The 11690-nt window shown below is 43.0% G+C and overlaps 1 protein-coding gene across 2 annotated transcripts; it reads right to left on the reverse strand.

The window, feature by feature from the left end:
• Positions 1 to 942: 942 nt before the first annotated feature.
• LOC311123820 (TBC1 domain family member 22B-like) lies at positions 943 to 11223 on the reverse strand. 2 transcript variants are annotated; one of them, XM_084198047.1, is made up of 13 exons: positions 11000 to 11223; positions 9119 to 9175; positions 8409 to 8776; positions 8044 to 8211; positions 7863 to 7933; positions 7001 to 7129; positions 6391 to 6456; positions 6122 to 6236; positions 2515 to 2621; positions 2286 to 2361; positions 1985 to 2112; positions 1769 to 1864; positions 943 to 1519 (listed from the first exon to the last, which is right to left on the reverse strand). In XM_084198047.1, exons 1-13 carry the CDS (start codon positions 11053 to 11055, stop codon positions 1391 to 1393), a joined length of 1566 nt encoding a protein of 521 aa, XP_084054173.1. In that variant the 5' UTR covers positions 11056 to 11223; the 3' UTR covers positions 943 to 1390. The 2 variants fall into 2 exon arrangements, with proteins under 2 accessions (XP_084054173.1, XP_084054174.1); XM_084198048.1 differs by lacking the exon at positions 9119 to 9175.
• Positions 11224 to 11690: the final 467 nt, after the last annotated feature.

The raw sequence follows: 11690 nt of genomic DNA on the forward strand, positions 1-11690 counted from the left end.
CCGCAAACATACAAAATATACATTTGGTAAAGTGTCAGATACCTTTAGATGTACACTACTTGAAGGGTAAACAAGTCTCATCAGTTGCAAATTACAACTTCATTTTGGACCAATTTAGTAACTTTCATATGTGCCACAGTTTTAAATAATCTAAAAAGAAAGTGTGACTAATCTGAATGTGAAAATTAAGCTTGAGAATTACAAAGCAAAATAGCTAGTAATCAGTTGAGATACACGTTAACCTAGATCCAGATTAACTGCACAAGTGCAAACTTAAAGAAGGGGGGAAACTTCACAATAATACACCATCAAAAAAATAGAAGGTCCCCATTCTCATCCTATTCTCATTGAGGCCTTGGGATTCAATATGGCACCACTATAGATAAGCCCTGAAATAGAGTACCTATTCCTGGTATACAGAGTGGCTATTAGTAACAGCTGTGGCACATCCTGTACCATGTTGTACTACATTGTACCATTTCTTCAGTAGATATTCAGACTGGCCTTTTAGTGGACTCTATATATCCATGAAGAGAACATATGGGGGGAAATAAGCAGTAAAATATGTGGGCTAGCTTTACCACAGAACTCTGTTAGATAAAAAGGATAAACAACATAACTCAAATATATTCGCTCTGAAACTTGAACGATGATCACGTAAACATTAATCATCCATTCAGAGTGCTTTCCAGTGTTTGTTAAAACTTCTGAGACATTCAATGCTGATTAATGCCAGTATGAATTTGAATTTAAAAGGCCATGGCCAAGTATTTATCCCCTCCAGATTAAAATACCATTAATTTATGTAGTACAGTATAGAGTTCCAATACCAGAACAGTATAGAGTTCCAATACCAGAACAGTATAGAGTTCCAATACCAGAACAGTATAGAGTTCCAATACCAGAACAGTATAGAGTTCCAATACCAGAACAGTATAGAGTTCCAATACCAGAACAGTATAGAGTTCCAATACCAGAACAGTATAGAGTTCCAATACCAGAACAGTATAGAGTTCCAATACCAGAACAGTATAGAGTTCCAATACCAGAACTCACATAAGGTTATGGTTAAGTTTAGGACTTAGGTTAAAGGGTTAGCTGTGTTTTATGTCCAGACCCTACTCGATGAATTGTAACAGACTACTATTAAGATGTCGAAGCCAGTGGCTCTGAGATAATACGCTGTAGTCTCAGTGGAATGAAACTTGGCAATACAAAGTCTTAACAAGAAAAATATTATAGAAATAGGGTTCAGGGTTCCCATTTTGAGTGAATTATTCTGTACCTGTGTGCAAGCTATATGTCTGTCAGTCATATCAGAGAGGGAAATAAACCCCTACATTCCTCCTAACAGTATATCAGAATCAGTTTTACACCGTTGCATAGAGGCCTATCTCTTGTAGTGATTGGGCGCATCAGCAAACATGTACTTGAGTCTGTATGCTTCAGCCAGGAGAAGGCCCACTTCCTCGTTCCCCCAGTGGATTGTGGGAAGGTTTTGGAGTAACATGAGAAGACCCTGGAAAGGCAGATTTTATGACATGAACACCATTTTGGAACTGGATGGGTGGAAGTGTGTGAATAATCCCTCGTGGGCCTCAGTCACAATCTGCAGTGTCATGAAGACTGAAATATGCAGATTTGTTTTTAATGAGAGCTTTTCACTGGAGGGGTCAGGTCATACAAAGAAAGTAGCACATTTCCAAATACAGAGTACTCGAGTACTGTTCACTCAAACAAATCAAAGAAAGGATATAATTAATTGTACCTGAAAATCGACCATGGAGAGGATCTCTTTGCGCCACTCGATCAGGAAAGCAGCACAGACGTACAGGTGGAAGTGGGAGAAGCCCTCTTGCTCAGCCTGCAGGGATACATGACAGGTGAGCACGTGAAGAACACATACATCATCTCTAAATCACACAAACATTCAGATCGAAAACACAAAGGTTTTAATGCAAATATCTATGTGTTTGTGTGTGACCTGATAGGTGTCCCAGAGGCGGATGGTGCAGCGCAGAGGCAGTTCTCTCATCAGCAGGTTGTTCATCCAGCGGAAAGCAAACTGCAGGTACTCCACCTCATACCTCTTAAAGTAGTTGTGTATGTCCTCTGAGACAAAAAGGACGCAGCCACACAGTGAGTAGAGAAAAGACAAGAGAGATGAAAACTGACACTGAGGCCATCTGAAATAATGGATATCTATTTTCATATTAATTAAAAGGGTGTCTTGAGGTAAGGTCTTACCTCAGATAATGTAACAACATGAGGAGATCATATCTCACCATCGATTCTGCTGACCAATTCTTCCAAAGCTTTCACTTTGTTCTGAATCCCTGGCTGAGCAAAGGTGTAGTTGTCCTGCAAAGATAAAACCACACTAATATTAACGACACATCATGAGGAGGATTTGATTTGTGATTGTAGGGGGGGGGGGGGGGCTGCTGGAGACAACAGTGACAGAATGAAGACCATCGGAGCAGATGGAGAAAAGAACTGAATGACAATACCAACCTGTATTCCATCCAGCAGCTTGGTCATGCACCAGAAGCTGTCTGCCTCAATGTTCCTCTGGGTGTCAAGAGGCAGGGACGCTACGTCAAAATTCTCCACATCCTCCTCTGTGGATGTAAACCCAAACGATCAGTGCGCAGTCAGCGAAACACAACCCTCCTTCCAGTTCACTAAAGCAGGGGTGTCTCATTTCCCCTGCGGGCCGTATTCGGTCTTCACCGAGGTCCTGAGGGCCGCACTTACAAGTTGATTATTTTTCCTCGTCGTCAAAATGTGCATCGCTTTTGCCATTTTCGATGCTCCCCTGACTGCCTAGCTTTCGTTTCGATCACTGTTAGCAAGCTGGACAGAGTGAAGAGACTGTACATGTAGGTCCATTATTTCTACACAGTTTCCATTTGGTTTCAGTCATTTCAATGTCGATTGAGATCGTTTTCCCAGGAGAAAAAAATTAAATAAATAAAGTATTACGCAAACCTGATTAAATTCAGCCCGTGGGTGGTTTGATTAAACATTTGAAAAAATTGTTTGACATTTGCACTAAGGGAAGCAGACTTGCCGGTTTGTAATGCTGACAAATAACCAGACAGGAAAAATGAATGCATGTACACTACCGTTCAAAAGTTAGGGGTCACTTAGAAATGTCCTTGTTTTCGAAAGAAAAGCACATTTTTTGTCCATTAAAATAACATAAAATTGATCAGAAATACAGTGTAGACATTGTTAATGTTGTAAATGGCTATTGTAGCTGGAAACGGCTGATTTTTAATGTAATATCTACATGGGCGTACAGAGGCCCAATATCAGCAACCATCAGTCCTGTGTTCCAATGGCACGTTGTGTTTGCTAATCCAAGTTTATTATTTTTAAAGGCTAATTGATCATTAGAAAACCCTTTTGCAATTATGTTAGCACAGCTGAAAACTGTTGTACTGATTAAAGAAGCAATAAAACTGGCCTTCTTGAGACTAGTTGAGTATCTGGAGCATCAGCAATTGTGGGTTCGATTACAGGCTCAAAATGGCCAGAAACAAATAACTTTCTTCTGAAACTCGTCAGTCTATTCTTGTTCTGAGAAATGAAGGCTATTCCATGCGAGAAATTGCCAAGAAACTGAAGATCTCGTACAACGCTGTGTACTACTCCCTTCACAAAAAAGTGCAAACTGGCTCTAACCAGAATAGAAAGAGGAGTGGGAGGCCCCAGTGCACAACTGAGCAAAAGGACAAATACATTAGTGACTAGTTTGAGAAACGCCTCACAGGTCCTCAACTGGCAGCTTCATTAAATAGTACCCGCAAAACACCAGTCTCAACATCAACAGTGAAGAGGCGACTCCGAGATGCTGACCTTCTAGGCAGAGTTGCAAAGAAAAAGCCATATCTCAGACTGGCCAATAAAAATAAAAGATTAAGATGGGCAAAAGAACAGACACTGGACAGAGGAAGATTGGAAAAAAGTGTTATGGACAGATGAATCGAAGTTTGAGGTGTTCGGATCACAAAGAAGAACATTTGTGAGACGCAGACGAAATGAAAAGATGCTGGAGGAGTGCTTGATGCCATCTATCAAGCATGGTGGAGGCAATGTGATGGTCTGGGGGTGCTTTGGTAGTGGTAAAGTGGGAGATTTGTACAGGGTAAAGGGATCTTGAAGAAGGAAGGCTATCACTCCATTTTGCAATGCCATGCCATACCCTGTGGACGGCGCTCCTACAACAGGACAATGACCCAAAGCACAGCTCCAAACTATGCAATAACTATTTAGGGAAGAAGCAGTCAGCTGGTATTCTGTCTATAATGGAGTGGCCAGCACAGTCACCGGATCTCAACCCTATTGAGCTGTTGTGGGAGCAGCTTGACCGTATGGTACGTAAGAAATGCCCATCAAGCCAATCCAACTTGTGGGAGGTGCTTCAGGAAGCATGGGGTGAAATCTCTTCAGATTACCTCAACAAATTGACAACTAGAATGCCAAAGGTCTGCAAGACTGTAATCGCTGCAAATGGAGGATTCTTTGACGAAGTTTGAAGGACATAATTAATATTAAAAATCATTATTTCTAACCTTGTCAATGACTACATTTTCTATGCATTTTGCTATATTTCCTATTCAAACTCATTTCATGTGTGTTTTCATGGAAAACAAGGACATTTCTAAGTGACCCCAAACTTTTGAACGGTAGTGTATATTAATCCTTCTGCATGTAATATAAGACAAGATTATTGGACACCCTGTCAGAGGATTCAGAGGACATTTTCCTTTCATATGGACAAGCCTCATCTGGTTGGACAGAAATCTATGACACAGACACCAGAGGAGGCTGGTTGGAGGAGCTATAGGAGGACAGGCTCAGTGTAATGGCTGGAATGGAATAAATGAAACAAAGTCAAACGTGGTTTCCATGGGTTTGATGTGTTTGATACCATTCCATTCCAGCCATTACAATGAGCCCGTCCTCCTCTACAGGTGTAGGATCTTAATTTGATCACTTTTGTTGCTGAGAATTGTTTACTGCACAGGAGGAAATGCAAACTTGTAGTGTATTCGAGGTTTAAAATGGCTTCTAAAGTTTGTAATTTCCACTTTAAAATGTCAGACCTAATTTGCCCTAACAAAATTTTTTTCAACCCCTACAAAAAAAGCCCATTAATTGTAATCCACATAATAATTCCCATTTCCTGTTGCTGCAGAATTATTTTCCTGCTGTAGCAAACTGGCTCAAATTAAGATCCTACATCTGTAGCTCCTCCCACCAGCCTCCTCTGACACACACACACATTATCCTCCAGCCAACCTACCCACACATTATCCTCCAGCTGACCTACCCACACATTATCCTCCAGCCAACCTACCCACACATTATCCTCCAGCCAACCTACCCACACATTATCCTCCAGCCAACCTACCCACACATTATCCTCCAGCCAACCTACCCACACATTATCCTCCAGCCAACCTACCCACACATTATCCTCCAGCCAACCTACCCACACATTATCCTCCAGCCAACCTACCAACACATTATCCTCCAGCCAACCTACCCACACATTATCCTCCAGCCAACCTACCCACACATTATCCTCCAGCCAACCTACCAACACATTATCCTCCAGCCAACCTACCCACACATTATCCTCCAGCCAACCTACCCACACATTATCCTCCAGCCAACCTACCCACACATTATCCTCCAGCCAACCTACCCAAACATTATCCTCCACCCAACCTACCCACACATTATCCTCCAGCCAACCTACCCACAAATATCCTCCATTCAACCTACCCAAACATTATCCTCCACCCAACCTACCCACACATTATCCTCCAGCCAACCTACCCACAAATATCCTCCATCCAACCTACCCAAACATTATCCTCCAGCCAACCTACCCACACATTATCCTCCAGCCAACCTACCAACACATTATCCTCCAGCCAACCTACCAACACATTATCCTCCAGCCAACCTACCCACACATTATCCTCCAGCCAACCTACCCACACATTATCCTCCAGCCAACCTACCCACAAATATCCTCCATTCAACCTACCCAAACATTATCCTCCACCCAACCTACCCACACATTATCCTCCAGCCAACCTACCCACAAATTCGGAGAGGAAGACCACAAAGAATGGAGTGACCAAGTCGTTGATTCCCTGGACATAGCCACTGGCTGGATGGCGGATAGCCCAGATGAAGAGGATCCGTTCAAACACCTAATGAACACATGAAGGCACAGACAGAACAGAATTCAATCCAAAGTGATATGCCATGTCTAACAAAACTCCTCTCCACAATATTAAAAAGTGGAATTGGCGACTGTCCATCCAAGCCAGGCAACTAGTATGAAGAGCTGAGAGAGAAGCTCACCTCTTGCACCGTGGGCTGCTGGAAAAGTGGAATTAGCGGGTTTGTCCTCGGAATATCAATGTGGATCTGTGGAAACAAAGCATAAGCTACTTAATCACTGACTCACTACAGTAGGCAGGGCTACTTAATCACCGACTCACTACAGTAGGCAGGGCTACTTAAAACACTGACTCACTACAGTAGACAGGGCTACTTAATCACTGACTCACTACAATAGACATGTGCTACTTAAACACTGACTCACTACTGTAGGCAGGGCTACTTAAAACACTGACTCACTACAGTAGGCAGGGCTACTTAATCACTGACTCACTACAATAGACATGTGCTACTTAAACACTGACTCACTACAGTAGGCAGGGCTACTTAAAACACTGACTCACTACAGTAGGCAGGGCTACTTAATCACTGACTCACTACAATAGACATGTGCTACTTAAACACTGACTCACTACAGTAGGCAGGGCTACTTAAACACTGATTCACTACAGTAGGCAGGGCTACTTAAACACTGATTCACTACAGTAGGCAGGTCTACTTAAAACACTGACTCACCAGAGTGGGTAGCATTGGTTGTTAGGATTTATTGCGTTGGTGACTCATGTATTACCTGTCTATATGTGTCTTTGTAAGTCTCGTCTGTCCTGGAGTGGTAATACTGTTCAATGAAGCCAAAGTACTCATCTCTCTTCCTCATCAGCACCAGATCTCTGCGCTCCATGTTGGCTGGGAGGTAACCCTGCCATGACAGAGAGGACGACAATGTAAAGAAAAGAGGATACTGTAGCGGAACAGCAGGGTAGAAGAGTGATATATGCCAAGGGTCAAGGGTCAACCCTACAGTCAAGATTATGTTGATCATATCACCAACGTGTGTTGCAGTTGTCATATATAAATACAGTGAGTGTACGAAACATTAAGAACTCTCTTTCCATGGCATAGACTGACCAGGTGAAAGCTATGATCCATTAATTATGTTTTAAATCCACTTCAATCAGTGTAGATGAAGGGGAGGAGACAGGTTAAATAATGATTTTTAAGCCTTGAGACAATTGAGACATGGATTGTGTATGTGTGCCATTCAGAGGGTGAATGGGCAAGAGAAAAGTGAACTGCCTTTGGGTATGGTAGTAGGTGCCAGGCGCACCGGTTTGTGTCAAGAACTGCAACGCTGCTGGGTTTTTTACGCTCAACAGTTTCCCGTGTGTATCAAAAATGGTCCACCACCCAAAGGACATCCAGCCAACTTGACACAACTGTGTGAAGCATTGGAGTCAACATGGGGCCAGCATCGCTGTGGAATGCTTTCGACACCTTGTAGAGTCCATGCCCTGACAAATTGAGGCTGTTCTGAGGGCAAAAGGTGGGTGGAGGGGGGGGGGTGTTCTTAATGTTTTGTACACTCAGTGTCTATCGTCATACTCTTTGTGTGTGATCTCCAGCCAAAGGTCAAAGGTCATCATGGTACTTACAGAGAGGAGCCTCCATGTGATGGGCCTCACTTCTCGTGGAATGCCTGACCAGCTGTGCTTCCGGAGTGCCTCTGTGAATCACAAGGCCCAGGAGATAGAATGACAATACATACATTGTAAACACAACATTGGCCTTCTTGTATTAGCTATTTCAATCTATAAAGGTGGTGTTTATTCTCACCGAGGTCGGTGTTAGGACAGGACAGAAGGTATTTGAATTTGTCCAATCGGCTCTTGTCTCGCACTGTCATGATTGGGGCCCCCGAGGAATTTTGGTCAGAGATTCTGGCGACTAACGGGATGATAGGACGAACTGGGAGAGACTGTTGCTTCTGCAGGGTGGAGCGCACTGTGGAGGAAACTGACCCAGAGTGAAGGATCATGGAACAAATCGCAGAGAGCAGATTATCAACAATATCAGGCAGTTTTGAGTTGATAATGAGCAATATCTTTAATACATCCACATGGGATATTAACACTAAATGCAAAGACATGTTCCCTAAAATCCACCCCACCCCTGTCGTTAGTGTCCAGTGTCCACATTACCTGTATTGGTATTGAGCAGGGCCTCACTGCTGGACTTCACCACCACTCTGCCATTGATCTGTCCACAGTCTGTGTTCTCCTCCTGCTGAAGACAGACCTCTGCTGTTGGGGGAGCCAGCTGGTCTGCAGGCCCTGGCCCTGTGTCTGGCTCCCTGGTGGTGTCACTGGGTTGTTGTGAAGGAAGAGGAGGCACCTGGTGCGGGGAGTGCAGGGTGGGCGGGAGAGATGAAGGGTGAATGGGAGCTAAGAAGTCCTCATCCTCCTCCTCATCAATGTCCCAGGCATCGTTGGTGCTACGGGCAAATTCGTGGAAACTAGACGCCTTTTTAGACTTGAGATTGTTTCCCTTAGGAGTGTCTTTAGGAAACCTGCAGAGAGAAAATGGGGGGAAAAAATGTAATCTACGTGTCACTGATACAAAGAAGATACCATTGACTAGCTACAGCACTCTCATGGTAAAGACAAGATGATACATTGGCAACATACAATATAAAAAGGAACAGCTGGCCCAAAGTCCAATAAAATAATAGTGAAAGAAGAAAGACGTGGAACAATCAAACCAACAATACCACACATGTTCAAGGGCTTGGCAATATAGACAAGACACGAACATCTACGATCTAAAGTAAGCATACAAAAATCAATGTTGAATGTAGGGTGAAAAATTATCCCTGTGGGCTGCATGCAGATTGGCTATGCGGAGCACTTACGTGCGGTGTATTCTGGGGTCGAGTGGAGGATGCTGCGCTCCATAAACTGGCTGTATACTGTAGAAGACAAAGAGCAGTAGCCTACCTGGTGCGTCACTGGGAGCATGTGGGCTCATTGAGGCCTCTTTTCATGTTTCATTGACAATGTCGGCCATTACAGTGGATTCTACAGGTTCATAAAGCATAGACTCTCCAGAGCAACCATTATGGGCAGACAGAGGACTTCATTTCATTCCTATCTCACCCCTAAGATATTTTGTTTTGGTTTTGGAAAACGGTTGTTAGTTAAGTAGGCGTATAGCTTTAAACACATTCTGTGAACCGCTTGCCAGGGCGAGTGAGACGACAGCCTTACTGCCACCCCATGGAGAGTATCCTGTTCAGCGGAGGCACGCGTGTTGAGCACTCACCACCGATCTGATGACGCTACAAGAGCTGTGACCTGCAACACAGTCCAAAGGCCCCCCTGTGTGTCTGTCTCCCTTTGTGTTCTGACGTGAACCAAGCTCGGTGGAGAGGAAATAGCCTAATGTTATCTAAGACTACATTGTAGGTGACTAAATTAGTCAAGTTACTGGGTCTTTAAAGGGAAAATCAGCAGTTGAAACAAGAACAAAGCCTTTCCCCGCCACTGTTTCGGTATAAAGCTGAGGGATGGGGCTGGAGAAATGTAACCACTCTTAAATTCATAGACAGCGCTATGGATGCAAGGACTGACCATCCATGATATCAACATTATAATTTTAACCATGAGGCAATACAATGTAATGCTATACAGTATAAGTAAAAAAATAAAAATAAAAACTGCAGATTGCCTCTTTAACACAGTAATAGCTCATGTTGTAGTAAAGTTGCTCATCAGCTGGATCTTAGGAGGATAGTGTAGGATCTTGACACGATCTAGTAACCTTTTAGTACACTGTATTAATATGTACAATGGTAATACCCTATCATGTCTGGTTGGTATCTCATCAGAGCTCATTACATAACTTGTTCTGTCAGGATTAGGAACAGTGTTACTTCCTGTTCTAGGCCCTAGTGTTTGCATTGTGGCTACCACCCACCCACCATACATACATTGAAAAGATGAGTCTTACGGAAGACAACACCCAATCCTTATAGACCACTCACATTACCTTGGCTCCTGCCTCCAGAGATATGACACATTGTGTCAATTTGTGTAAATTTTCCCAGCCATAAAGAAACGCCATATGCCAATCTATTTGGTAATACTGTATTGGGGACGTTTCTGAAGTCTTTTCTCAGTCTTTCCTGCGTATTCAACATGTCAACATTCACCCATTACAGACCACCTGACATGTTGTATGGACATAGCGGTAGCCAAGACAAAGGCATGAAGATTACCTCATAATGAGCTCCAATGTGCAACAAAGACCACCACTTCCGTATTGCCTAAAGACAAGGTGTACGTTTATTGTCATGAGTCTTGTCCTGGTGGCAGAACTGAGCGATTTCCCCTTAGGCCAGCTGCAAAGTCAAAATTGGCTATACTGTAAAAATTCATGAAAACAAACAATTTAAGTTTAGGGTTAAGTATTAGTGTGGCTACGGTTAGGTTTCAAATCCGATTTTATGACTTTGTGGCTGTGCCAGCTAGTGACCAGTGTGCACAGCTGCCTCCAGAACAAGATTCATGACAAAAAACGCTAACCTGCGCATAAAGGCTTCATAAACTAGCTATCTATCAAACAAGGTTATCCATATGTTTTATAAACATTTTAATGACACTGTAATTACGCAAAATCAACGCTATTATGCCCAATAAAATACAGAGTTAACTCATTATCAGAATACACATTTATAATCTTAAGAATCACGAGAGATTCTTCATCATTAACGAGAGGGAGAACTGAAACATACCTTCCTGGAACCTTTGCGTTTTTCCTCCAGAAATTAATTATGTTGTCGGTGGCCATGCTCGGATAATGCAAATCCACTCAGTCTAACACCGCGCGCAGTTCTACAAATGTACAAAGCATTGGAGAAGATTTCAGCGTTTCAGATTCGATATACCAAACCGGATTGTCTTTTCAGCGACCAACAACAAAGTTTTGACGTGTGTCAATAATGTTATTTTGTTGCAATTACCGATACCGTATAATACAGAACGATGGAGGTCGCCATCTTGAAGTACATTGACATGGACGTGTGATTGGCGGACGGGTTTAACAGGTGCATAGACACTTACCAATAGGAATACTATAGTGAAAGGGAGTCAACCTTCTCTGAACACCCGTCCTCCATCGTCTTATAATTAAGCAATAAGGCCTGAGGAGGTGTGGTATTTGACCAATATTCCATGGCTAAGGGCTGTTCTTAGTCATGAGTGCCTGGATATAGCCCTTAGCTGTGGCATATTGGTCATATACCACAAACCCCCAAGGTGCCTTATTGCTATTATAAACTGGTTACAATGTAATTAGAACAGTAAAAATAAATATTTTGTCATACCCATGGCATACCACGGCTTTCAGCCAATCAGCATTCAGGGCTCGAACCACCCAGTTTATTATAAACTGGTTCAAACCCTGAATGCTTATTGGCTGACAGC

This window comes from Coregonus lavaretus (genome assembly GCF_964263955.1).
Source record: "Coregonus lavaretus genome assembly, contig: HAP1_SCAFFOLD_540, whole genome shotgun sequence".
NCBI lineage: Eukaryota > Metazoa > Chordata > Actinopteri > Salmoniformes > Salmonidae > Coregonus > Coregonus lavaretus.